This window comes from Ursus arctos, unplaced genomic scaffold (genome assembly GCF_023065955.2).
Source record: "Ursus arctos isolate Adak ecotype North America unplaced genomic scaffold, UrsArc2.0 scaffold_33, whole genome shotgun sequence".
NCBI lineage: Eukaryota > Metazoa > Chordata > Mammalia > Carnivora > Ursidae > Ursus > Ursus arctos.
The window spans coordinates 17,933,508-17,961,455 of NW_026623019.1; the positions used below are offsets into that span (position 1 = coordinate 17,933,508).

A 27,948-nucleotide genomic window follows, 5' to 3' on the forward strand; every position below is an offset into this window, starting at 1 on the left:
CGGAGGCCAACTATCTGAGTTCTAGCCACTTAGTGCATATACAACTGTACATTCCTTATAGAGTTGTTAGGAAAATTAAATTATTTCATATTTAAACAGTGCTTAAAATAATGCCTAGGAAAGGATCCTGGGTGACTCAGTGGGTTAAGCATTTGACTTCAGCTCATGTCATGATCTCAGGGTCCTGGAATTGAGCCCTGCCTGGGGCTCCCTGTTCAGTGGGGAGTCCGCTTCTCACTCTCCCTCTGCCTCCCGGTCCCCACTTGTGTGGGAGACCATGAGTGCGCATGCTCTCTCTCTCAAATAAATTAATAAAAATCTTTAAAAAAAATAACGCCTAGGGCATACAGGGTGGGTCAGGCCACTGTGCCCTAGGCGTTTGGGTGGGTGTCTTGGGTGGGTATCTTTTTATGATAATCACTTGTGACCAACAAGGAATAACCAACCAGACCCTAAAAAGGAAGTAAGCCATTGAAGGTGTTATGACTAGTCCTTGCTCAATGGTGATATCAATAGAAATGTTAAAAGGATTTAAGTTCCCTGGTTAGCTTTCTGTAAAAGACCAACCCTAAAGGCCCTCACTGGCGACCCTGTGGGGACCCCTCTCTCTCTAGAGAGCTTTTTTTGGTATCTTCACTTAATAAACTTCTATCCCTTTACTAAGAAAAAAAAAAAAAAAGCCTAGGAGAGAGAAAGTACTAGTTATGAGAGAGTTAACCATCACTGTCATTGTCAATACAAAACAAAGCGACTCTAGTAATCACAGTACTGCCCTGAATTCATGGAACTCTTTACCACATGCCAACAATCTGTGAGTAGAAACTACAGAAATGAAGAGTTCTCTGTAGAAATTAACACAGACATTGAAGATGTAATGGACGGCAGTGGACATCCACTCAGTCGTTCGCACATCCCTCATTAAGTGTCCTCTCTCCCGGGCGGTGCAAGCATAGACACTTGTCAGAAGTTTAGAGCACTTTCTAAATGTGCTGCTTACTCTTATTCCACCAGTAAAACCGTTCTGCAAACCCCAAATTCCGAAAACTGCCTACCTTCCGCACGTCCCTCGCCTCGAAGGTCCCGCCTCTCGTCCTCAGGCCCCATCCCCACGAGGGGCGGGGGCTGCGTGCTGACGCACCGTGAGCGCGCTGACGTCTCAGCGCACCCCCTCCGCAGGCTCCGCCCGCCGGCTTCAACCGCAGGCCCGCGCCGCCGAGGGCGGTGAGGCGGGCGCCAACTGCCAGCGCCGTAGGGCGGGGGTCGGCGCGGGAGCGCGGCCTCGAGGGGCTGGCCTAGCTGGGGCCCGGGGCCCTGAGTCTTCGGGCAGAGCCGCCGGTCCTCAGCAGCCGCGGGATCGCAGCCGCCCGGCTGTGGGCGACCCAGCACTCCCGGACGCCGAAGGGCATTGTCTCCGCGGCCGGCGTCCCCCGAGGCCGCCCCCTGGCCATGATCGACTCGGTGAAGCTGCGCCGCGACACCGCGGCTGACTTCTTCTCGCACTATGAGTACCTGTGCGCACTGCAGGACTCGGTGCCGCTGCCGTCGGTGCGCGCTTGCCTGCGGGAGGGCGTGCTGGACTTCAATGCCGACCGCCTGCGCATCGTGGACTGGGCGCCGCTCCTGAGCACCCTCAAGATTAATAAAGATCTACCCCTAGTCTCTATCAAGAGCTTCTTCCAGCCGTGGCTTGGCGAAACAGGTTTGTAGTTCCCGCTTCCAGGGGCCCTGTGTCGGGGCGGCGAAGCGGGATTTCAGACGGTGCCCGGTGGCGGCTGGGCGCCGGCCCGGGTGACCAGTGCCGCGGTCTGGGGGCAGCACACCGGGCGTGTGGCCTAGGACTCTTAGCTGCTCAGTGGCCTGGGGCGAGTCGCTTAAGGCCCGTAGATCTCAGCGTTCCCATCCGTGATATGGGCTAACAGGACGCGCTGTACGTGGTGATTGCAAAGATGCACCGAGTTATTGCTTGTAGAGCTCTTAGCGCCGTTTGGGACATCATTAAGAATTCGACTGATGTTACCTGGTTTTCTGAATGATTTAGCCTGACAGAGAACAAAGCAATTAAGAAAAGTGATACATCCCAGCCGTCTGCTTCGTTTCGTTTGATATGACATAGCTCAGTTTGATAAGACATAACTCTGTTAGGAAAAACAAACTGTTTTTGTTTTGTTTTTAGTGACATCCTATAGTGGATAAGAGCACAGATGTGAAGGGAGCCTAGGGTTTGAATTCCAGGACTTACACTCTGTGTGGCCTGATCAAGTTACTTTTGAGCTACAATCCCCACACTTGTAAAGTGGCATTAAACTACACTTTCCATGGGTTCTTAGAATTAAGCAGGTTGTTTAGGAGTAGAGTTATGGTGGTGAGCATTGAGTAATGTACAGAATTACTGAATCACTGTATCGTACCCCTGAAACTAATATAACACTGTATGTTAAGTACACTGGAATTTTAAAAATAAATAATTTTTACCCCTCCCCCCCCCCCCAAAAAATTACGCAGGTTGTTTGTATAAAGTTTCCAGGCACTCAAACGAGCTCAGCCAGCACCAAGCACTGCTGGAGACACAAGGCTCCTGGCCTAGAGGATCTCCTCTTCTACTGGGGGAGGCAGCAAGTAAACACAAGCCCAGTAGTCAGTGTTCTGGAAGAAGTGACCTCTTGTGCTGCAAAGCAGAGAACATTGAAGGGAGAGTTCAGGAAAGGATGTGTGAAAGCTACTCAAATGGCAGGAGGGAGCTGCTTGTGCAAAAGTATGAGAAATATAAAAATATGTCAAAACTAAAGTACAGGACTAGAAATTTAGGGGTTAAAGAAGTGAGAGCTGAGACTGGAAACCTGGTGGGGGCCACACAGGGAGGGGCCTTGTTTATCCTATCAAATGGTTGGATGTTTATCCCTAAGGTTGTGGGAGACACTCAAGGATGATGAAATGGACTTATAGAAGCTTGCTCTGAGCTCCATATGGAAGACAGTTGATGGGAGGAGGGTGAATTGTAATCTGAGAGCCCAAATTAAGGTATAGAAAGGGAGGGCTGGATTTCAGAGATCAAAGAAACAGAATGGATGGGGCCTGGTGACCAGTTAGAAGAGGGGGGCACAGCAAGCTTGGGTGACAATTTATAGCACACCTTTCTGTGAGACACAGAGCGCAGTAGGAGGGGATTGGAGTTGGGGAGAGAATCTCACTTCATCCTTAATGCCTTAAGAGGGCCCTGTGGGGCATCCGAACATGTCTGCTAGTCATCTCTGGGCCCTTTTTGAAGGAATGGGAGAAACTGAGGTAACCCACAAAGAAGATCTAGAAAATCCTATGCCTGAAAGATGTTCTTTAAAACGGACCCACTTGAGTATGTTTATAAGCTGAGACAGAGTAGCCAGCACACAGGGAGGATGTGAAGATCCAGGAGAGGACATGACTACTGATTTATTTTTTAAAAACCTGAACACTTGTCATGTGCCTGGCCCTTTTCTAGGTTCTGGGTTTCACGTCATCTGTTATCTCTTCTGCAAGGATATTTCTGGTGAAGACAAGTCACATTATTCTCTACATCTCATGCAGGTGTAGGAACTATTCCATACCTCTGAAGGGACTTGATTTATCCAAAGTAATAACTTAGAAATCAGAAGCAGTTACAGTGGGAAGAGACCTCAAAGTCAAGGCCATTGTACTTAATATTGTCTAGTATTTCACACTGAATGTAAGAAAAATGTATCATAGAGACCACTCTCTTCAGAATTCCTTCACTGAACCTTTGTTTTCTCTTGCATTCAGTGGGTCCAGGCTATAGATTTCAGGCTCCTAGGTTTGCTTCTTTATCCTCACCAGCTCCTTCTTTCCTTCCTTCCTTTCTTTCTTTCTTTCTTTTCTTTTTTTTTTTTTTTTTTTGATTTTATTTATTTTAGAGAGAGAGCATGAGCAGGGGGAGGGGCAGAGGGAGACTCTGCACTGAGCTCAGCTCCACACAGGGCTCAATCTCACGACCTTGAGATCAGGACCTCAGCCGAAATGAGGAGTCAGTTGCTTAACCACGTGCACCACCCAGGCTCTCCACCTCACTAGCTTCTAGCTGGTGTTGGCTGCCTCTGGGATCAGTTACTCTCAGTTCTTCTGCTTACTGGGCTTCAGTGATCTTTTTTTTTTTTTTTTTTAAGATTTTATGTATGTATGTATGTATGTATTTATTTGTGAGAGAGAGCACAAGGGGAGGAGCAGAGGGAGAGGGACAGGCAGACTCCACGCTGGGCATGGAGCCCAACTCAAGACTCGATCCCAGAATCCTGAGATCATGACCTGAACTGGAACCAAGAATCAACGCTTTAACGGACTGAACCGGCCAGGCACCCCTTCAGTGATCTTCTAAAATGAAAATACACGCTTAAAGTAATGCTTGTAATGGCTCACCAGCACAGGATTATTGTGTATTGGCTGCATAGTTTGTGTTCTGCACAGAAGCTTGAAATCTGAGCTGTGCTCTGCCAGGCCCCAAGGGTCTAATTGGCCCTGAGGAAGAGGTGCTTTTTCTAATCCATCTGATTTAGGTACCTTTTTCTTTCTTTTTTTTTTTTTTTAAAGATTTTATTTATTTATTCAACAGAGATAGAGACAGCCAGCGAGAGAGGGAACACAAGCAGGGGGAGTGGGAGAGGAAGAAGCAGGCTCACAGTGGAGGAGCCTGATGTGGGGCTCGATCCCAGAACGCCGGGATCACGCCCTGAGCCGAAGGCAGACGCTTAACCGCTGTGCCACCCAGGCGCCCCTAGGTACCTTTTTCTAACCTTCAGAGGCACTCTTACTTTGCGAATGGTAGCACCTGTCCTCATCAGCTTTGGGGTAAAAGCCATAGGCTTTTTATCCCAGGCTTGCTTTGGCCAACCTCTGTAGTGAGGTTATGACTCTGTCTCCTCCCTCTTGTGCCCTGGCCTTTAGTCGTCCTCACCTGCAGTATTTTCTGTGGCCAGCAGGTGTCAGGCGTGGATGTCTTTGACAGGTGCTCTCTCTGCAGTTAAGCACCTCCCACTCAGATTTATGTGGTCATTGTCTTTCTGGATTCAACTTCAGGGTTATCTTGAAACCATTGCTTAGATATAACATTTTGCTTTCATAGGAACCTCTATGCACATAGTTTATATTTCTGTATCTCATGTGGTTGACGATTTGAGTTTATACGTGTCCTTCTTTAAAGAGGGCTTTAAGGACAGGTCATTTCTGTGCCTTAGCACAGAGCAGATGCTTTCTCATGATGATAATACATATCTTACAATAATTTTACTTTAGGTTCTGACAGAAGTAAAGTGTGCAGAAGTCGTGTTCCTGCGATAAGAAACAAAGATGTGACCTTCCAGTTATGTAAAGCTCTCAAATGCTGTTTAAGTGTGTCGAGTGCTCTAAAGAACCTGGAGCTAAATGGACTAGTGCTGAGAGAGAGAGATTTAACTGTTTTGACACAGGTAAGTCTTCTCCAGTGTGTCCTGCAAACATTGGATGTTTGCTTTGGGGGGAAACTAAAACCGTAAAAATTTTAACTTTTTCTCCCCATTAAAGGGATTGAATAAATCAACCTCTCTGGTGCACCTGTCTCTTGCAAATTGCCCAATTGGAGATGGAGGTTTAGAAAGTAAGTTTCAGTCTTGTTTAAGTCTCCTTCCACCAGACTGATTTCACCTTTCTTTTCCCTGCATGCATGTTAATTGCCGTCTGTATCTTTTCTACCTGGGTTGTCTCCTGTTCTCCTGTTCAAACCTTGGTCTCATCTCACCTGTGCACTGAAAGTTTGTCATGCTGGGTACTCTCCGAACCAATTTCACTAAGATTATGTTTAAGCCACAAGGCACACAAATATATCCTATACTGTATTTTCCCTTTTTTTTATTTTGTTCATCTTTTTCTTATCAAGAAATAATTACGGGAAGGGAAATAGCAAATTGTAAAGACAAAAAAATCATTATCCTTAAATAGTTAAAACATCTATATGCAGTCATAATTATATAATGCACTGTGTTATGTCCAAAAATAGGAAATATATGCAAAGTGCTATGGGAGCATATAAAAGGCCAGCAAATTCAGTGGTGTTGGTGGGAGCGTATCATGGAAGTCATCACAGAGAAAGTGGTTGTTGATTGGGGTCCTAAAGAATCAGTGTGTTCACTGTGTCCACTAGTGGTCTGGGGTGGTAAAGAAGGCTGCATTTTAACTTGAGGGAACTGAGAGTTTGACATGTTCTGTCTCACATTGCTCTCGTATATTGCTCAGCAGCTAATAAAACCCTGGGTTTATAGTTGACATTTAAATTGACTCATAACTGAGTTTGGGTTATATCATTGGAAATGAAAATAGGAAGAGTCTTAGGCTTTTTAGGTTTCTTTTTCTTTCCTATGTCTCAAAACGTATAGAATACTTTACTGACTAGTTGGGAATAAAGTTTGCCAGGTTCAGAGTATTCAGTTTTAGCATCTCAATAGAATTAAACTGTTGCTGTCAACTGGGATAACCCTTTATTACTGACCTGTTTAGAGTGCATCAGTCCATCAGTTGCCTGCGAAGATTGTAGATAGTGATTTTAAGACTACAGCTAGAAACCTCCAGTAGACTCAGGAAAAGCAGATAAGTCAGGATTGACCAAACTGTGTAGGCTCTTCATCTTATTGTGTGTGTGGTTTTTTTTTTTTTCCTTTTAGTTATTTGTCAAGGTATAAAGAACTCTATCACTCTTAAGACAGTAAACTTCACGGGGTGTAATCTGACATGGCAGGGAGCAGATCACATGGCCAAGATCTTAAAGGTGATTTTATGTTTAAACTTTTGTGAAAACATATTCTGTGATTGAAGCACATTAATGTTCTGATACAAGATGGCAGATCTTCTTTGTCTTTTGATACATGTGATTGCCGTTTGAGTTTTGTTGAAAGACTATGACCAGTTTCCAGTTTGGGATTCTACCATTTAGGAAAGAGAGTCCATTTAATCCTAGGAATAAGGGATCTAATGTACTTTCATGTATTTTTAGTTCTTGAAAACAGCCCATCACCTGGAATTAAGGTTTTTTTTAAAATGTAGCCACGCCCATTTGCTTACGTAGTGACCGTGGCTGTTTTTGTCCTACACCAGTAGAGTTGAGTAGGTACAACAGAAACCTGCCCACAAAGCTGAATAGTTTACCTTTGGGCCTGTACAGAGCAAGTCCATGGACCCCAGATATAGAAAACAGTCAAGAGCATGGATTCTGAAGCCAAATAACCTAGTATCAAATTCCAGCTCTCCGATTTCATAGCTTGTGACTATGGACACATTACTTAGCTTCTGTGCTTTATGATGAGGATTAAATGAATTTGTTTGTATAAAATAGTGCCTGGCATGTAATAAACACCAAGGAAGTGTTTTGCTATGATTTCCACTTGTTGCTTTTATAAGTTATCGTTCATAGAAAAATGGCACCAATGATTTTCCATTTAGACTGGCTTAGGAACTTTGAGTCTTTTGGTGTTCGAGCATGTAATAAGATTTCTTCCTTTTAAAGTCAGTCTTCCCTGTTACCAAAATTTGTCTTATGAATATAGAGAACTATGTCTTTACGACTCTCTCTGTGGTTAAAAATCAAGCCATCAGTTTCCTGAGGCAGGTCAAACTGGCTTTGCATACTGCAGGCCTCTAAAGTTGGTGTGCATACTCTAAAGTGAGATCCATTGGGTTGAGGGAAGAAAATATTAGAACTGCTATATTTATTTTGTAGCATTTTAAAAATGTGTAGTTTATAATGTACGTGAAGTATATATGTGCAGAACTGAATGTATGACTTCGTGTACATAATTTATCAGTAAATAAGATACATGCTACAGAGAGTTTACTTGCAGGATGCCCAATCAGGTGTTTGGAAACCACTGGAGGACAGAATGGTAGAACTTAGAGTCTCAGCAATAACAGAATTGAGAACCCATTCTCTGACTTTGCAGATAAGGGAAGTAAAATTTGTAGAATGTAATTGTCAAGGTTTATGTAACTAATCAGCCACAGGTCACCCAGTGGCTGGAGTCTACTCACTGGCAAATGAGAGTCTGGGTCACTGAGACTCCTGAGCTGGGCTCGACTGCTCGGTCTCTCGGGTTGACCCCCCTGGCAGATACGCTTGGTATGTGCGTGTAAATGTGTGACAGGATAAGCCGTCCTCAGTAGGCATACCCTGCCTCTGTAGCCACACGTCCTCACTTCATCCTGTTAAATCTTTGAAGTATCAGACGATGAGAAGGCACGAAGAAATCTGGGCTGAGAGTCTTCGGTACAGGAGGCCTGATCTGGACGGTATGGCTGGTTTGCGGCGCATCACTTTGAACTGCAACACGCTCATTGGTGACCTTGGCGCAGGTGCCTTTGCAGAATCTCTCAGTGAGGATTTATGGCTTAGAGGTAAATGCTAAAATGGAAAGTGTTGGACTTTTAAATGTTAAATATAAGTTTAGCTTTTGGCTTGATACCATTGTCATAGGATTTTTTTTAAAGCCTTTTTTTTCCCGATACCTTTTGTGCTTTTAAGCTTCTCTAAGAGTTATATATATTCTCTATAGAAAATACAGAGTAGCTAAACAAAATTATCCATAATCTTCATACCCATTTTGGTGTACTTTTAGTGTTTCGTTTTTCTATCAATGTGTTTGTACCCTTCAGACACTAAAACAGTGGACTTCCTAGTACAGTTACTATTTCATGCTCTTCTACTTAATGCTGGATCACGTGGCCCTCCTTTATATTGATGTCCAATAGTTTAATCATTCTTTGCAATTAGATTTAGGCAGTTTGTACTTTTCTCTGTGAGGAACGATGTATAGTGAACACACCTCTGTGACCATTGCATTAGTTCTATAGATTAAGTTACTAAAAGCAGAAGGACCTCGTAATGTGACATATTTTTAAGACTTTTATTGCATGTTGCCGAATTACCATCCAGAAATCCTGTGCCAATTTATAATCCTCCTGAACAGTGCATGTGAGGCCTTTCCCTGCAAAACCCTGGCTTGTGTCACTTTTAAAAACTGTAACACTAGAAAAGTGAGTAACCTTCCCTTTTTTATGCAAGTGGGATTACTCCAAATTTGATAACTTTTTTCATTTAATATAGTATGAGCATCCGAATAAGTCAACACATTTACATCTCTCACATCATTATTAGCGACTGTGCCATTATATGAATATGCCGTAGTACACCTAGCTTATTCATTCTTGCTAGATGTATGAGCTATTTGCAGATTTTCACTGTTAAAAAGAGTACTCTGATACACATCCTTGCCTATGCCTATGTCTCTTATTTCCTTTGGTTAAATTCTTAGAGAGTTGGTAGGTCAAAACAGCATGCACATTTTTTTAAAAGGTTTTTGTTATATGATCTTGACCTAATCTGTTGGAACAATCTCATTTTATTGTTTTAATTTGTATTTACATACTAGTGACATGTAGTGGCTATTTTTATTGATTTAGCTAGTTGGTTAATTATATCCATTGTCCGTTCTGTGGTAAGAGTTTGTAAGGATCACATCATATTGTTTCCATATATCTGACTTATTTCTGTGTGTTACAGGGTTTTAAAAGACCCCAGTTACTTTAATGCAATGGTTTACACAACGCTTTTAAAGAAGGGCTCATATGATAGTTTCCTCTTATGTAATGTTTTTTATACTTGTGCTTTTGTGATGATCCCTTTAGTTTCAATGAGTACGTTGTTCAACCTCAGAACTACTGGTATTGATGATCATTTGTTCTGTTCTTTGATCTTTTAAAGAGACTGTTCTTGACTCATTCTTTCCTGATAAGTGCTTAGCATATGTTCCCTATTCACACATTCTTTGGATTTGTTATTATTTACATCCTCTTAGACGTCTTTGTCTTTTTTCTTCTAAAACTAACAATTATTATGGATCTGTTATTTTGCTTTTTCCTTTTAACTAGTTTTAAAAGTGATTTGGAACTCAAGATCCTATCAAAGGCGTGCAGTGCAATTTCTGAGCCCCACCCAGCTTTTGCCTATGAGGTTTATGCCACTCTCCTTGCTGATGATGAACCGAGACTCCTTTTGTGATGTTTTTCGCTCATAGACAATTAGAGTTATTCTTCAGCTCTGTAATTGTAAAATATGTTGGGTGATTTATTGGTACTAGGAGTAGGATAGTCGTGGCCCATCCAAAACTTATTATTGGATTTTGTATTATATGTGTTGTGTATACTTTCCTATTTTTCTTTTTTCAATACCCAAGATTAAAAACCTGCCATGACTTCTTGTACAGAAATCTTATGTGCGTGAATACGTGAGAGTTGTCTGTATGTTAAATCTGTGTAGAGTTGGCAAATGACCTTTTGTCTTTCATCGAAAGCACTTGACCTGCAGCAGTGCGGCCTCGCCAATGAAGGAGCAAAGGCTTTACTAAAGGCCCTCGAAACCAACAGAACTCTGGTCATTCTGGATATAAGAAAAAATCCACTCGTTGGTATGTTACGCCTTTTTTAATTGATTAACAAATAGCAAAACAGATAATGAGCTAGCTTCCACCAAGAGAATTATTTCCTTCCCGTGGAACCTCTGCATTCCTGGAAAGAGCATTTCATTCATTTCTCAGTTTAGCAAGTAATCCTTTCTGTGTTCCAGACACAGGTTTTAGGCACTAAGAATGTTGCAGTGAACCAGATAGACTAAAGTCTTACCCTCATGGAGCTTACATTCTAGTGGAGGAGTTCAGGGAGAAATGATGGAGTTGGTTCACTGAGAAAAGGGGAGCTGAGGAGAGGAGCAGCTTTGAGAGACTATCAGGACTTTGGCTTGGATGGATTAGGTGCCCTTTGGGTATCTAAGCGTCTGGACAGTGCCCAGACGTTTGCTTTCTGTCCAAAGGTATCCAAAACCACGTGTTTAGATTTTATCTTTGCTGCTGCCCAAAGCGTGGGCATTGTGGGCAGTGTGGGAGGGGGCATGCTTTCATCTTAGGTTTTTGAGGAAGAAATTAGAGCTAGAAAGGGGGAAATAGGTATATAATTACATAATGTGGGTTTTATATTTAATTTTATGTGAAAAGCAGTAATGAGTTGGTGTTTGTTTTTAAATGGGAATAACCCCTCATTGGGAAGCAATTACTATAATTTCAATTTATTTTACTTAGATCATTCTGTGATGAAAGCAGTTATCAAAAAAGTTCTCCAGAATGGAAGGAGCGCCAAGTCAGAGGTAACACATGTTGTAGTTCTCTAGGAAGAATTTTTCTTTAATTGCGTGTTTTTCTTTTTTCTTTTCCCCTAATTAAACTATCAAGGCATATTTCTGCCATCTTAAATCAATTAAGTCAAATCAAATGGCTTTTCTGTGTTGAAAACATTGTATGATTCTTTAATTTGGGATCCCAGAAATGCACATTGCAAACCTTTATTAATTCAAAATAGCTTAATTTCCAATTGAGATCAAACCCTCATAAATTACCTGTAACTGAAAAGAGTATTTATTATTTCTCTTCCAGTACCAGTGGATAACTTCTCCATCAGTGAAGGAACCATTCAAAACTGCTAGACAGAAAAAGAGAACTCTAGTTCTGGGAAGTGGTCGGAAAGGGAAAGCTACTATTAGAATCGGTAACTGTTTCTCTCCTGGCTTTTTAACACTGCTGGAGTTTATGCCCCATTTGTGCCCTGATGTGCTAAAATTGGAATCTCTTCCCATCGTATGATACCGATGGTAGCAACCAGTATTAACCACATGCATGTCAGAAAGACCATAAATGTTCTGATACAGATGATGAGAATTTATGGAATACAGAAATAATTTTAAAAAGGGATGGCAGTACTTCCATTTTTTAAAAATTAACTGTTTTCATAAAAAGTTCATTATTTTGAATATATTTCTTGGTTAAGATTTTCATTTTCTCTTCCTGTGGTCTGTTAGCATAGACAACATAGGCATACAGGTGACCGCGTTGCCTGGAATATTGACGTAATTCCACATAGCTTGCATATAATTTGCCATTTTCCTTCTTCCATTTCATTTTAAGTTAAATTAAAATTCTACATGATTTCATAGTTATACTTTTTATGTATTCACAAGGTTTCATTGAGTTGATTGGTCTATTTTTTAAATTAGTGAAAGATTTGGGGTGCCTGGCTGGCTCAGTCGGTAGAGCACGTGACTCTCGATCTCGGGGTCCTGGGTTCAAGCCTTACGTCAGGTGTGGAGCCTACCTAAAATAAAGAAATAAATAATAAATTGGTGAAAAATTCAAAATAACCTAAATATTATGTAATTTTTTAATAGTATTGTAAACATTTTCATAAATACAACTTCTTTTTTTTGCTATTAAAAGGTATGTTTTTGATTCTCCATTAATCTACTTGTTTGGTCAACAAATATTAAGTAGAAATTAAAAGTGTTTATTAAATCAAAAGAAAGCTTAACAATTTTTCTACCAATTTTTATTTTAAAACTGGTATTTTTTTTTTTTTAAAGATTTTATTTTATTTATTCGACAGAGATAGAGACAGCCAGCGAGAGAGGGGACACAAGCAGGGGGAGTGGGAGAGGAAGAAGCAGGCTCATAGCGGAGGAGCCTGATGTGGGGCTCGATCCCATAACGCCGGGATCACGCCCTGAGCCGAAGGCAGACGCTTAACCGCTGTGCCACCCAGGCGCCCCTGAAACTGGTATTTTAGTAGTCAAATAATATATACAAAGAAGCTAAGATTTGTGATGTCGCACTAATTATATATTGTTATTAAAAGTTTACATCATGTGTAAAACATTCTTAAAAGTGTCTTAAGTTGGTATTTTAATATAATCTTAGAAATAGAAATATATATAGGTAAAAATATATATGTTATATTAAGATGTCTGTAATTTTAGTGTTTGGTGGTGTATAATAGGACTTCGTGGAATGAGAATAAAAAATTAAAAATCTTATTTTTTTCTTAGCATGATTAAACAAAGTGGAAATGTGACTGACGTTTAGCTCGCTGAGCTGTTTTAAGAGTAATTTTATATCTTGGGCTTTTTTTTGTATTTGCCTCAGTTATATGGAGACATAGAGGTAAGCCACACCAGTGTCTGGCTATCTAGTTAGATCCAGGTGAGTATAGGGGTTAAATAATTGTGTGAGTTGTGTCACATTCATATTGTAATCTTGTGTACAGAAAGAAGAACTTTAATGGGAATTTTATCTCCTAGCAAGATAAGTGTGAATTCTTTTGGATTTAATTACAAATGGCATCCGCATTAGTTTCTTTTTTTTTTTATTATTATTATTTATTTATTTGACAGAGACAGCCAGCGAGAAAGGGAACACAAGCAGGGGGAGTGAGAGAGGAAGAAGCAGGCTCCTAGCAGAAGAGCCTGATGTGGGGCTCGATCCCAGAACGCTGGGATCACGCCCTGAGCCGAAGGCAGACGCTTAACGACTGCGCCACCCAGGCGCCCCCCGCATTAGTTTCTGAAAGTCAGGGGAGAGGTATACACGTACACACCACATAGAGATGAACATTTTTTCCTTGAGAGTAATTACGTTAAAAAACAGAAAATAGCGCAAGATAACTGGCACTTCTGTATATTTTTAAGAGGCCTATAAATTTATCCAGAAAAATCACACAGGGTCACGCGGTGATTATCAGTAAGCTACACTATATGAAATATTTGCTGTCTGTTACCACATATGCTTTGTTTTTCATGCTATCCAAATCTGCTAAAGTAGTATAGTAAAATCAATTTGGAGAATAAATATAACAAACCTATAGTACTTGTTTTCAGTAACAGAAAGAAATATTTAAATGTCAATTTTAATATATGGTTTATTCTAAATAAAGTATATTAGCATGTAGGTCTAGTTTTTGCTACTAAGTATTTCACCTAAGGATACTTGACTTTTTCTCCTGAAATGTAGGCCAAGTCTCCATATCTTGCTCTTTTATCCATTGGGTCTTGTTTCTTTTTTGTTTTTTATATGAAATCAAATGAGCAGTAAAAGTTGACAGACTTACAGAGGGTAACATTGACTTACCTGCCACTTAGCAACTTTCAGTCCTGTTACTTTGATTGTTTTTACATAAAAAAATTAATCTTAAATTGAAATTGTGGTCTAATTTAGATTCTCTTTGGCAGGAATCAGGGATGTATCAGTGTTTCTCTATCTTTGAGATTCAGAAATACCAAAGATAGTCTGAGATTCAATCTCAGAATAAACTGAATATTTCTGCATGATACATAAGATGTATCATGCATGTTTCATTCTCTGGGGTATATTTTTTATTTTTGCATGTTTTACGCATCTCATATACTTATATTTTAGTTAAAATGATAACTTTTTACTCTGTGAGAACTTATATTTGTAAACATTGCTAGACTCTGTAAGAGCATTTTTTACAGAATGACCCTGTTATTAATGGCCTTGCGTCGTTGGCAGATGCCTGTATTAGAAAGTGCGAACATGTGACGATTGCTATGTCACCATTCAGCGCATCTTGATTTTGTCCTTTAATGCTTTCGCAAACATAGGATTGGCCACAAAGAAACCTGTAAGTAATGGAAGGAAACAGTCCCTTGGTAAAGAATATTATGCTCCCGAAGCTCTACCTCCTGGCGTGTCTGGTTTCCTGCCGTGGCGCACAGCGGAACGTGCAAAAAGGAGCAGGTAGAGTATATTTATTCCCTGTCTTTAGTCGTTCCGAAATTTTCATTTTGGAGCTCCTATTATGTGGGAGGTCTCTAGTGGTTTCTCTAGAGGACAAAACAATAACTCACACATGGCTTCTGCCTAATGAGTCCTTGAAGGAAGAAAAAAAAACAAAAAATGATAATTGGGAGCTGCAAGTTATTTCTTTAGTGTCACAACACATGTAACCCTGTGGGAGTCAAGAGGAGATAACATTCTCTGCACTTGTACAGGTGAGTAAAGGTTTCATTAAAGGCGGGTGTAATTGAGCTGGGCCCTATAGTGCAAGAGGAGGAACTTGGATATGTAAGGAAGGGGGAAAAAGGCATTTTCAGCCTGGGGAATAGTTTAGTGCCAAATGCATCAGGAGTATGGATTAGACTTAATCTAACTCAGTCAACAGGCTTAACTCATTTTAGTGAATCAGATTTAGTAAATCAAATTAGATTTAACTAGCTTTAGCTGATTACTTACCCAGGGGATAACGGTGCACAGCACTTTTTATCCTAGGAGTATAAAAGTCTCTTTAAATGGTTGAACTATAATATTAGGCCTGCTGAGTGAATTAGTTTGCTGTAGATTATTTTCAAGTAACTTACTTGGTAGTATTGAAGAAATTGGGGATTAACAATTGCTTAAGAAAGCAAAGAATTGATTTTAAGTAAGACTTGAGGTAGGTACTCTGTAAAATAATTGTTCACTTGCTCACATTGAATTGATGAATATAATCTCCGTTGCAAATGGTGATGTGAATTATTATTGCATAAACTCTAGTTCCAGGCCCCCAGTCTTTACACTTCAGTTTCATGACTTTGTGATTTCATATCTTCTTTTTATGATAGTTATTAATTTCAAGACCATTCTGATCACAAGGAGTTGTCAGTTGGAGAATAATTATTAGTCAAAGAAGTTAGATTGGAAATCGAAACAGTCTTGAGCATAGAAAGTGAAGACACCTCTTAGGAGCTCAGAGAGTTATGACAAGCCAGGCTGCTGACTGCTGTTCCGTTTTCTCCACAGCAGAGCCTCCCAGGTCCTTATTTTGAGCTGATTTTGCTTATACACAATTCATATGTATTATTCATAGTATTACTGTAGATAATACTAGCAAATTTTGCTAACTGGCGTTAACTCTTGATGTTCACATCAATGTTTAATTTGTTGGTTTCTCCTTAGGGGTTTTCCATTAATCAAAACTCGTGATGTATATAATCATTTGCAGGTATGTAGTTCTCATATTTACAATATATAGGAGGTTAAGTGGGAGAGGTGGGAGGGCGTTCTCTTTGCTTTTCAAACTAAACAGAGCCTTACAGGAAACATTTCCATCTCTGAAATCCATTTGCAACTTGTCAGGTTGCTCTCCCAATGACACTATGTAGTTGTGTGGCTATGACACACTGGGCATCTTGTGGTTTCATCTGTAAACAGGAAAGCCATTTCTCCAGTCCACAAGTCACCTGTTACCCAATGAAAGGAATTTGACTGCCATTTCTGACCCAACATTTGGCACTCTCATTCTCAAGAATGTCTTTATGTTTTCGAGAAATGTTATTTGGGGGCTATCTTTATAAGTTCCAGATCCTAATGGCAAAATAAGCCAATCCCGGAGCTTCTGCTCTCCCAGAGCACTTCTTCCTCTCTCACCAAGGCCACACACATTCCCTGTCCATCCGCCTCATGGCGTTAGAACCAGCCAATCCTGTCAGAGTGTCAGGTTCTCCTTCCGCCCTTGTCCTGGGAGACTACGTAGTTGCTCTGAGTAAGGTAACACTGCTGGATTGAGAGAAGAGCACCCCGGCTGTGAGTCCTGCCCCCTGCATGTCTAAAAGAAGGGGTGCACACCTCATTCTACCATTGAGATTTTCCTGTACTCTGGGATTTATTGCCCGTGGTTAAAATGATGGTCTAGTGACTTGTCTTCTGTGCACTTATGTAACCTCAGCACTCCTCTTTTTGATCTGTAGACTTTTTATGGGGTTGTGATCAGATCAGTTTTCAAATGTTTGGAAACAACATACTGAACTGCATTCCCGAGGCAGTGAGACTTGACAGAATTATATTGCCACTACAGTAGTTTGGGCTTAAGGTGGCTTAAGGATGATAAGATGAGGTTTTTGATGGGTCTGTTTTAGTTGTGTATGTGTAAGTGATTAATTTTTTAAACGTTTCCCTTTTTTTTCACTAGATATGTTAACTTTCTAATTATTCTTCTAATTCATCTTATCAGTCCCCTACTGATGGATTTTTCTTCCGGACTTTTTGTACCTGACAGTGGAGAGTAAATTTCTCATCTGTAGTATAAAGTTGGTCTCAGAAAGATGTTTACCCTGGCTCCTCCCTTGGCTTATATGAAAGAAGGTTAATAAACTACTATGGGCGATTCCAAATGTAAATCTTAACAGAATTCTATACAGTGACAGCAAAAATAAGTCATTGTCATTTTACTTCGTCATTGCTTGTTTTAGACTAAGCAGTGGAAGACATTTATAAATAATGATTCAATACGTCAGATCCGTTGTGTTAAATGTCCTGTAAATATTTGGTATCCGGGTTTTGTTCTCCAACCTTGTCGTCTTTCTCTAAGCAGTCGGATTTTCCTGTGACCGTGACAGTAGAGAGTCCTTCCTCTTCAGAAGTTGAAGAGGTCGACGATTCATCCGAAAGTGTTCAAGAAGAGCCCGAGAAAACCGGTTTGAAACAAGAAGCATTAGAGGTACGAAGTTTCCACTTTAAAGATCCAGAGATTATTTTTCAAACCGTAGTGGCTGTTGGGCAGGTGGAAGCCTGCTTAGCGCACTGGATGAACTTGTCCGCGGCTTCTGTCTTTCCCTCACCGATTCCTCAGCTTAGATCAAGGTGGACGGTGGACATTTGAATTCTGAGAAATAAAAATCAGCATACGTCATCAGTTGTTGATAGACTGATGAACAGTATGTGTATCCTATTTTACAATTAAAGCAGGGGTGCCTGGCTGGCTCAGTCAGTAAAGCATGCAACTCTTGACCTCGGAACTGTGAATTCGAACCCCGCGTTGAGTGTAGGGATTACTTAAAAAAATTAAAACCTGCTCAAGGAAAGGTTGCCTCTAAGGGGCTGGATGTGTGAGTGAGTTGAGACCATCTGATTTTAAGTCCTTCGCTACTATTTGCATTCATATATATTCATTAGCATTAATTGAACATTCTTTATGTACCAAGCACTCTTCTGAGTTTTATGTGTGTGTCAACTCCTGTAATCCTCACAAGAACCGTGTGTTGTGGGAACCTATTTTCATGTTAGAGATGAGGAAATTGAAGCCTAGAGTTACTGGACTTGTCCAAGGTTATATAGCTAACGGGGAGGCCCAGGTTGTAGCCACAGAGATTCTGAATTTTTAAAATACAATCTGAAAGAGAAATTCACCTACTAATTATACACATAGATCTTGTGTTGGCACGGGTTTGCCTTATTCAGCAATTACTTTTCATGTGCTATGTGCTGGGATAAAAACACCCCCTTCCCCTAAATTTCTTGTACTTTAAAGTGAGGAAGCAAGCCAACAGTTAATAGTAGAAGTTATCTACCAAGCGATACATTGCTGAAAGCAGTCTAAAATCTTAGGAATCTGTTGGAAAGCAGTTTGGAGATCAGTATCACAGAACCTTAAAAATGTTCATTTGCTTTGATCTCAAACTCACTTTTATTGACTTATTGCAAAAAAATTATCCTGCATGTGGGAGAAAGCCTTCATGCATCAGAGTAGTTATTTTGTTTTATAATATTGAAAAGTTGGAAAGAATTTAAATGTTTAACCCTAAAGGAATGATTACATGAACCAAGAGACCTGCTCAATGGAATATTTTGTAGCCCATTAAAAAAGTCAAGGTTAGAGGTGGCTCAGTTGGCTCAGTGACTGACTCTTGATTTCGGCTCAGATCATGATCTCAGGGTCGGGAGGTTGAGCCCCAAGTTGGGCTCCTTGTTCAGCAGGGAGTCTGCTTGAGATTCTCTCTCACACTCTCTCTCTCCCCTCCCCTGCCAGCTCACAGGTGCACGCTGTCTCTCTCAAAAGTAAATAAATAAATCTTTGAAAAAAATCAAGGCTATGAATCCCCTGACTATATAAAAAAATGATCGATCTAATGTTAAATGGAAAAAAGTTGAACATAAAATTAGGGATACAGTATGATGGGAGCTTTGTTCCAGAAAAAAATCAAACTAGTCAACAATGTATAGAAGGGGAAGAAGAGCAGATGACAAGAAGGAAAATTTCTCTGAAACCTGATCATTTGTCTAATTTACATAACAGAATGTCAAGTAATTTTACTTTCTAATATTTTGGCTCTGTATTTTTTCAAGTGTAGACACTGAGCTTTTTAAAAATTTTTAAATTTAAATTCAGTTAATTAACATATAATATATTATTAATTTTGGAGGTGGAGTTTAGTGATTCATCGTTCTTATATAATACCTAATGCTTATTACATCTTGTGCCCTCCTTAATGTCCATCACCCAGTTACCCCACCCCCTCATCCCCCTCCCCTCCAGCAACCCTCAGTTTGTTTCCTGTGATTAAGAGTCTTTTATGGTTTCATATTTTTTTAAAGAGCATGAATTACTTAAAACTCTGTAGGAAGAGGGTAGACTTTTTCATGAAAATCCAACATGATGTTCTAACTCCCTCCACTAGAGGGAGAAGCTGTTTCGTGTAATTGCGCAATGTGCTGTTTCTGTTCAGAGCCAGTTGAGGATGGAGCATTTCAGTATGTACTTTCTCTGATTGTGGTGAGACTTTCTTGTTTACTTATTTGTTGAGAATTTCTACGAAATAGGTTTTAAATACTAAAACCAATGAAAAACTTACTGAAGAAAATAAAAGCCACCTCTGTAGTACACACACCTAATTTACCCTTTTGTCTTAAAAAGGTATCAAAAATATTTTGTCCTGTCACTAAATACTTCTCTACATCAGAGAATCTTAGATTAAGTTTATGTACTATCTCCCAAGAAAAACACAGATACATTTTGAATATAGAACTCCTGAAGCCCATTCATTAACTCTGGTTCAGACCTCTTGTTGTCAATATCTTTGAGTGGCCTTCGCAGAGCATTCCTTCATATGGGTATGCTGTTTTTATTTAAACCAACCCAATTTGGGAGCTTGTAGCTTACTTCTAGGGTTTAGTTCTAAACAGTCCTTTATTGACCTATCGGTAGATAAATCCTTGCCCATGTCTTTGGTGATTTCCTTAGGGCAGATTCCTGGGTGTATGTACTCACTGCGCAGAAGCAGGTACTGGTTTCCTCTCTCAATGACAGTGTATAATAGAGTGCCTTCCCCAACCTGCATGCACCCGGGGTAAACTAAACTTTAAGCTGAAATTCTTTGTTTAAGTGATTGTTCAAAAGCCTTTAAAATGTGTAAATATACCTTGTTGTTTTAATAAATAGAGGTATTTTGTTTATTTATTGCTGCATAAGAAACCACCCCCAAAACAGTGGCTTAAAACAGGAACAGTCATTCATTTTGTTCATGAACCATTTTGTTCATGGGGGTTGAGTAGTATATGAATTTTCTGTTGGTGTGAGTTTAGTGGCTTGAAACAACACCCGCTGACGAGCTCCCCGTTCTGTAGGTCAGAAGTCCAGCTAGGGCATGACTAGGATCTCTGCTTCATCCCATAGAGCTGAAGTCAGGTTGTCGGTCAGGCTGCGTTCTCATCAAGAGGCTCTGGGAAAGAATCGACTCCCAACTTACACAGCTCATTGACCTAATTCAGCTCCTGGAGTTGTAGGGCCGAGATCCTCCTTTCCATGCTGGCTGTCAGTCGGGACAATCTCAGCTCCTAGAAGCCTCTCTCCTGCATTCCTTGCCACAACATCACACTTGACGTGTTTAAAGCCAGCAACAGAGAATCTCCCCTTTGTCCCTCTGTACTTTAGATCTTAAGGAAGATCCCAGTCCCTTTTAATGGACCACCTGAATAGGTCACATCCACCCAGAATAATCTCTTAAGATCAATTAAAGATTTGAGAAACCTTAATTACATCTGCAAAATCCCTTCACTGCAGCACCTAGATTAGCATTTGATTAACTGGGAGGATTATATAGTTTAGCAAGTAGGAATCTGAGGGGCTATCTTAGAATTCTGCCAACCACAAGTAGTGTCCCCCACTGCAAGGACTTAAGTGTCTTGTTCTTGGAAATCAAAAGGGGGTTTACCAATGTGCATTCTATTTTATTGACATTGGTGAATGGGGAGATTACCACTTCTGTGAACAGGCATGGCGCCCAACTTCCTGAGTTCAAATGTGGCTCCACACCTTACGATCTTAGGTGACATGGTCTTGGGTGTCCTACTCCACTTCTCTCTGTCTCTGTTTTGTCACCTGTAAGATGACATGGACTTAATAATTGTTCTTTCCTTACAGGGTTTTGATCGTTAAATTATTTAATACCCAGGAAATTCCTAGTGGGACAGGGCTTGGCACATAGTAAAGTGCTTTAAAAGTGTCTACTTTTTAAAAATGCATTTGAATCTGCAATTACATAATTCGGGTGGCTTAACTGTGTTAATAAGATTTCCTATTATAAAGGGACACATTAGTAAAAGTAGAATTTTCCTTTCTTGGCCTTAGTTTTTTATTTCTGACCTAACTATTATACACATATGCCTTTTATGGTGAGCTGCCACAAATTTGTTTTGGAAAGCGTTATACTCAAATACATTTTTAATATGCTAATTTGATATTTTTGGTAATTTCACTAGCATGGTGATATCATAAGTAATAGATAATAATCCTGAAATCTGAGTTTACTTCTGGCTCTGTGCCTAAATACTTGGTGAGATCTCTAACTGGAAAGGCTTTTGGATATCCTACTATGAATTGTTCATAATACGTACTCTATTTCTTCACACTAGGAAAAGCTGGAGGAGTGCCTAAAGCAGTTAAAGGAGGAAAGAGTAATAAGGCTTAAGGCTGATAAACGAGTCAGTGAGGTAAACAAGTTTTTTCTTATACTTTTGGAAGTGTTTTAGTTTTATTTTTATTTGATATTAAGCCATACACATGCAGTTTATAAACTTTAGAACTAATACAGTGGAAATTGGTTATACCATATGAACCTTTGTGTTTACTACATTTAGTGGTCATATGATCTCTATTCCAGAAAACATGTTTTTAAAATGTAAAAATCTTAGGGACGTCTGGGTGGCTCAGTCGGTTAAGCATCTGACTCTTGATCTCAGCTCAGGTCCTGATCTCCAGGTTATGAGTTCAAGCCCTGCACTGGGGTCCACATGGGGCATGGATCTTTTTTTTTTTTTTAAGTAAAAATGTCAGGGTTTTTTTGGTGTATGTGTATTTCTATATGACGTTAGCTTATTTTCTGTTCATGACGCTTCAGTTCAAGAAAGCACTTATGCTTATACTGCATATATAGTAGCATAAAAGGCATGACGAAACTATGTACTGGCAGTGAATAATTTAAATAAATAAGTATTAAATATTGGAAAACTAAGAATGCAATGAAAGATAAAAATATGTGCTATGAGAATTACATTAGGCTAATGTGCATGGAAGCAGGACATAAGCTCAAAAGTTGTATGTACATATAATTTTTTATTATAAGGTGAGTTTTGGGAGGAATTTTTGCAAGTGCATACATTGGATTGAAGAACGCTTACTCCCTCAGTAAAGGCTGAGCACCCGTAAGGTAAAAGCTACGTCATGAACAAAAAATACTAGAGTCGGGTTTATCTGTGGTTTTAGAAGAGTAGATGGTGAGGGGGAGGGGACACACAAGGGAGGAAACATTGTCAAGAAGCCAAGGAAGATATTAAATCATTGTACGGTTAATAAGTTGGGTATGATTTAGGACTTTTAAACTTAGACATTTAATATTTTGCTCAGTAAAGTTAATCCTTAACATCCAGCCGAGTTGGAATAAACTTTGCTCAAATCAGACTGTATTTCACTTTCTAATTTAAAGAAACCTTAAGCAGCTAATTTTTCTAATGTAAATGAGGGTCTGTTATGAGTATAACCAGTTAGGAAAGTGATCTGTCGAAAGATCATTAATAAAACAGTTACTTGGTTTATGTATATACCACCTAAGTGTTATATAGGGAACTTTGTTGGGTATCTTTGTGTTTTGATTATTATGTGATGTGGTCTCTGTCTTTATAGGCAGAAAGTTAGATTAATTACAAATTAGTTACATTTGAAATGTTTTTAGTTTTATTGCTTAAAAACTATTTTCTTTTGATGACAGTGGGAGAAACTCATGTCAGACATTTTCGATTTTCTTTTATAGCTGGAACGTGAAAATGCCCAGTTAAGAAATATAAATTTCTCTTTGTCTGAAGCCTTGCATGCACAGTCATTGACAAGCATGATCCTGGATGATGAAGGTGTTTTGGGCAGCATTGAGAATTCTTTTCAGAAGTTCCATGCTTTCTTGGACCTCCTTAAAGATGCTGGGTTAGTTAATTTCTCTCCATGGCATTATTCTCTTTGCATTTGTAATGATGGTTTACTGAGGAACGTGAGCAGTTTTCATTGCTTCCGTAGTCTTTATTTAGTGTGTAATATAGGGTGTTTTTTAAATGAGGAGTTAAGAGAAATGCAAAATGGTAAATCTGCTTTGGTAGAGGAGAGAGCCCATTATAAAAGAGTGACCTGGGGGCGCCTGGGTGGCTCAGTGGGGCGCCTGGGTGGCTCAGTTGTTAAGCATCTGTCTTCAGCTCAGGTCATGATCCCAGGGTCCTGGGATCGAGCCCCACATCAGGCTCCCTGCTCAATGGGAAGCCTGCTTCTCCCTCTGCCTCTCCCCCTGCTTGTGTTTCCTCTCTCGCTGTGTCTCTCTCTGTCAAATAAATAAAATATTAAAAAAAAAAAAAGAGTAACCTGTAGATAAAGTAATTTGTAGGTAAAGTTTTGGGAAAGACTACACTGAAGATAATTTTACTTGGAAATATTCCAGGATGCATCAGAATATCCCTCCCTTTTATTCATCTTCCTTGTAAAATAAGTTTGAATTAAAGTGATTTTTGTCCTGCGCACAAAAATTACTATTAATCTGCAGGGAAAATGTAGATACAGATCAGTCATTCTCAACCGGGAACGGTTTTGCTAAAGGAAGACACTGAAAGAGAGAACCGGAGATTGAAATTGATGGAGTTATGTTTTGTGGGTGAAGGCGGTGGTGTTGGGAAGGAAGGAACAAACACATTTTTGGAAACAGGAGGAAAGGTGGTCAAGGGGTGGGGGTGGCGTGTACTGTGTGCATACCAGAAGCTGAAGCATTGAGATGGAGTGGTAAATCGGGTGGTGGTCAAGACATTGTTGGGGGAAGAGGGAGTGCTGCAGGGATGGCACTAGCTGATGTGGTCCCAGAGCGTGAATCTGGAAGGGCTGAGAACTTGGGAGAGAATAGGGGCTTGTATCTGGCGTAGGGTATTGGCTTTTAAGATTTTAAAAGTATTTCATGATTGTAGGTATGGGGTCATCTAAGCTGATCATATGCAGTTATAATAACCTTTGCTTTTTTTCTCCTTTCTCCCTCTTGTCCAGGCTTGGGCAGCTTGCCACAATGGCTGGTATAGATCAGTCAGATTTTCATTTACTGGGTCGTCCCCAGATGAATTCCACTATTAGTAGTCTGCCTAAGGAAGAAAAGAAGGCCCTTGAAGAAGAAAAGCCAGAATCAAAGCAGAACCCCGTAGGACAGATGCAAAATATCCAAGTAAGTGGACAGAACAGAACATAATGATTCTAAGAGGGATTAGCCGAGAGGGAATTGCCAAGTCAGAGAGAAAATAACGATGCTCTGTCCCTAATAACGCACACACTTGGGACAAGCCTCTTCGGGGTCCTTTCCAAACCTGAAATTATTAAGTTTGGACCCATTTCATAATATCATGTAGTTACAAGTAAGGAAGTTAGAAGGTCTTTTGCAAATGTATGATTTAAAGCAAACTATCCTCAGTGAAGAAAGAAATGAAACACTAGAGAAAACAGTCCAAATTTTAAATTGTGTAAATGTCTATTCTATTCATATTTCATCTAGGTTTCTATTTGTATGCAGTCAGCTTACAATGAAGGAACACTAATGAAGGTACAAGTACTGATACAGATAATTTTTATAAATAAGTAATCCAGACATAACTAATAGTGTATAATAGTTAACCTCCCAGTTATGGGAGCAAGAGGGGACAACCCGTCTGCTTTTCTCCTGGCCTTCCTTGGACCTTCCCTTCGTCTCCCGTCTCAGCCGACCTCAGACAGTCTTGGGAACTGATAGCTTGAGAACAGTCTCGTCGCAAATTGGATACTGCTTACATGTTCCTGGAGGATAGAAAAGAAATTAATTTTCTTAAGGAATAGGGCTTAATTATTTTTAATGAGGGAAAGGGAAGTGGGCAATAATCATCCCAAACACAAAATGTGAAAATGTAGTAGACGTTGCCTTGGATATAATGAAGTTAAGTTGGGAATCAACTGGCAAGTTATAATTAGAAAAAAACTGGATCTAAAATCTTCTGATTAATCAACTGACTGTCTTAATAATAAGATCACAGAGTAGCATTGAAGTCATGGATTCTGCTTTTTATTTATTTATTTTGGTTTTAATGATTTTTTATTACATTTTATGTTAGTCACCATACAGTACATCCCTGGTTTCTGATGCAAGGTTCAATGATTCATTAGTTGCGTATAACACCCAGTGCACCATGCAATATGTGCCCTCCTTACTACCCATCACCAGTCTATCCCATTCCCCTACCCCCCTCCCCCTGAAGCCCTCAGTTTGTTTCTCAGAGATGGACTCTACTTTTTAATGGCTGGCTTTGTTCATCACTGAATTTTTGTTTTGTCCTCTTTTGTTTTTCCCTCCAGTTTCAGAAAATTACAGGTGATGCTAGAATTCCTTTGCCTCTCGACTCCTTCCATGTCCCGGTTTCCATGCAGGAGCCCTTAGAAACTTCTAGAGACAACCTGGGAGTCCCTGTCAATGAGCAGCAGCAGGACTCTATCAAAGAATTCATTGCTAGAACATGTTCTCCTTCAGCTGATGTGATGTCTGGAACTGGAAGCCAAAGAAAAGAAGATGAATTGTCTAGAAATAGCAGATCTTCTTCAGAGAACATGACCAAAACAGGTGAATATACCAAAAAATGCTGTGCTAAAAAACAGCCCAGAAAGGACCTGCATTCCTGCTCTGACTCATCTGTAAATCGGAAAAGTAAAGGAATTGGGCAAAATGATTCTTTGGTTAATGAACCAATTAAAAGTGAGTCTTTGAAAAAACACATTTCTGTCAAGAGAGAAAGTAGAATAGTGACTGTTTCATCCAAGACGACTAAAAGTAAACTCAATCTGTTAGAACACTCTGAAAGTGATACTCTTGGATCTGATTTTGAATTTCAAGAAAGCATCCATACTGTATCACACCTGACATAGGTCTAAATCTTTTGAAATTATGTTTTTGCCTTCAAATTTTAATAAATTTCTTATGTTTTATTGTGGCATATGGTGTTTTAAAATACAGTACTGGCAGCCATTCGAGAAAAATTTATCCATTCTTTTAATTGTAATGAAACTTCTGGGGTATGTTTTCTTTTTGACACTCTCCACCTTTCATTCAACAAGTATTTCCTGCAGGCCTAATATGTACGATACTCTTCTGGGTGCTCTTGCTTTCAGCAATGAACAAAACAAAACGTTTACCTTCATGGAAGTAATATTCTGTGGAGGGAGGAAAAAAATACCAAAGCAGCATAAGGGTACTAGAAAGGATGGGGTAATAAATGGGGGAATTTTAACATTTGGCTAAATGTGGAAATACTATAAATCACTTGTCCAGAAGCCCTTGGCATATCCTAATTAATACCAGAGCAGCAAACATTTACCAAGGTACTTAGGCATGTTTATGGATTACAGCAATGGGATGAGGTCGGGAACCATTATTGGGTCCATTTTATAGATGAGGAATCTGAGGAGACAGATTAACCATTATTGGGCCCATTTTATAGATGAGGAATCTGAGGAGACAGATTATGTGAGTTGCCCAAAATTACAGAGCCTTAAATAAGTGGTAGAGCCGGGATTTGAACCAGAACCCATGTTCTTAATACCTTTGTTGTCCTGTTACCTTGTTAAGAGAAGAGGAAGCCCTGGAGAGAGAAGCCAGTGAGCATGGGAAGTGCAGAGCGAGGCTACCGGAAAGTACGCCTGCCCCTCCCCCATCTTGGTGGGCACTTAAAGGCAGACTATGTAAGAGTATACGAATGTGCATCTCCGGACTAAATTATGCCTCCCTGGTAAAATATGCATAGATAAGTCCTGAGTTAACCAGACTGTGACTTGAGAGGTAAAATCCCAGAAAAGCTGGTGTGTCAGATTTCTTCTAGAAGGCCCTGTTTGATTGTTATCGAAAGGACCACTCCAGTACTATTGAATTCATGAATCATGGATTGAGTGCTATGGGAATAAAACAGTAAAGAAAGATAAAGCCCTTAACTAATAGTAGAATGAGAGTAGAAGACACAGAAGCAGGGACCTTAATACTGCATTTCACATTCAGTGATGGGACTGCTTAGGGAATGTAGCCTGTGTTTAGGGAAGAAGAGAGAAAAACCTTGGGGCCAAGAAAGGTCATTTAAAGAGCTCACACCTAAGCTAAGTCTTGAAGGACTAGTTGGAAACCAGTGAAAATGGGGAGGAAGGGAAAGGATCCTCAAGGTGGAGGGAACAGCGTAAGCAGAAGTATAGAGCCGAGGGCATGAGAGTGGTGTGTTTGGGGAACGCCAGATGCAGATTTCAGAGTTGGTGGGATGTCATCAGGCAGTGGCAAAAAGGAGATTGCGAGCAGCCCTTACAAGCCACGTTGCATGGAGCTGGTTCTTTTTCCTCAGGAAATAGCTAATCAAAGTATTGAAGAGTGGAAATAACATGTTGGGGGTTACATGGTAGATATGAATGTTCAGTATGGAACATCAGTTTGAAGAAGTATGGGGATCAGAGATGATGCCACACTTTTCTGAGGAGCATTGTTTTTATTTTTAAATAAAAATTAAAAACTTCCTCCCCTGTCTTTACTGAAAGGGTTCTGTGGACAAAATTAAAGGAAACCCTGGCTTAAAGTTAAGTGGGTTTCTTTACTGTATGACTTCTCCGGGTACTGCAAGCTAAAAGTCATTCTGAATTTCCAAGACAGGCATAGGGTACACAGCCCTTCTCAAATATATCGATTATAGAATCGTTTTTCATTTCTTTTTTAATTTAGAGAGAGTGTGCATGTGT

General features: G+C 40.0%; 1 protein-coding gene and 1 non-coding gene across 15 annotated transcripts in view; both read left to right on the forward strand.

Moving 5' to 3' along the window:
• Positions 1-1,184: 1,184 nt before the first annotated feature.
• Positions 1,185-27,948, forward strand: part of CEP78 (centrosomal protein 78) — a 31,871-nt gene continuing 5,107 nt past the window's right edge. For 2 of the 14 annotated variants that reach the window (XM_026518808.4, XM_026518809.4), the window contains exons 1-16: positions 1,187-1,699; positions 5,278-5,450; positions 5,545-5,617; positions 6,678-6,781; positions 8,226-8,400; positions 10,356-10,469; positions 11,136-11,200; positions 11,487-11,598; positions 14,501-14,636; positions 15,834-15,879; positions 17,245-17,373; positions 21,564-21,641; positions 22,958-23,124; positions 24,217-24,388; positions 24,713-24,760; positions 25,543-25,804. In XM_026518808.4, coding sequence (XP_026374593.1) covers positions 1,447-1,699; positions 5,278-5,450; positions 5,545-5,617; positions 6,678-6,781; positions 8,226-8,400; positions 10,356-10,469; positions 11,136-11,200; positions 11,487-11,598; positions 14,501-14,636; positions 15,834-15,879; positions 17,245-17,373; positions 21,564-21,641; positions 22,958-23,124; positions 24,217-24,388; positions 24,713-24,760; positions 25,543-25,804 — 2,107 coding nt within the window. In that variant the 5' untranslated portion in view covers positions 1,187-1,446. Of the gene's footprint in view, positions 1,700-5,277; positions 5,451-5,542; positions 5,618-6,677; positions 6,782-8,225; positions 8,401-10,355; positions 10,470-11,135; positions 11,201-11,486; positions 11,599-14,500; positions 14,637-15,833; positions 15,880-17,244; positions 17,374-21,563; positions 21,642-22,957; positions 23,125-24,216; positions 24,389-24,712; positions 24,761-25,542; positions 26,175-27,948 lie in introns of those variants that run through there. The other 12 variants (XM_026518805.4, XM_026518806.4, XM_048218368.2 and 9 more) reach the window with 12 other exon arrangements.
• On the forward strand, positions 12,119-12,191 carry TRNAE-CUC (transfer RNA glutamic acid (anticodon CUC)). Its single transcript has one exon. It is a non-coding gene; the product is annotated as a tRNA-Glu (tRNA).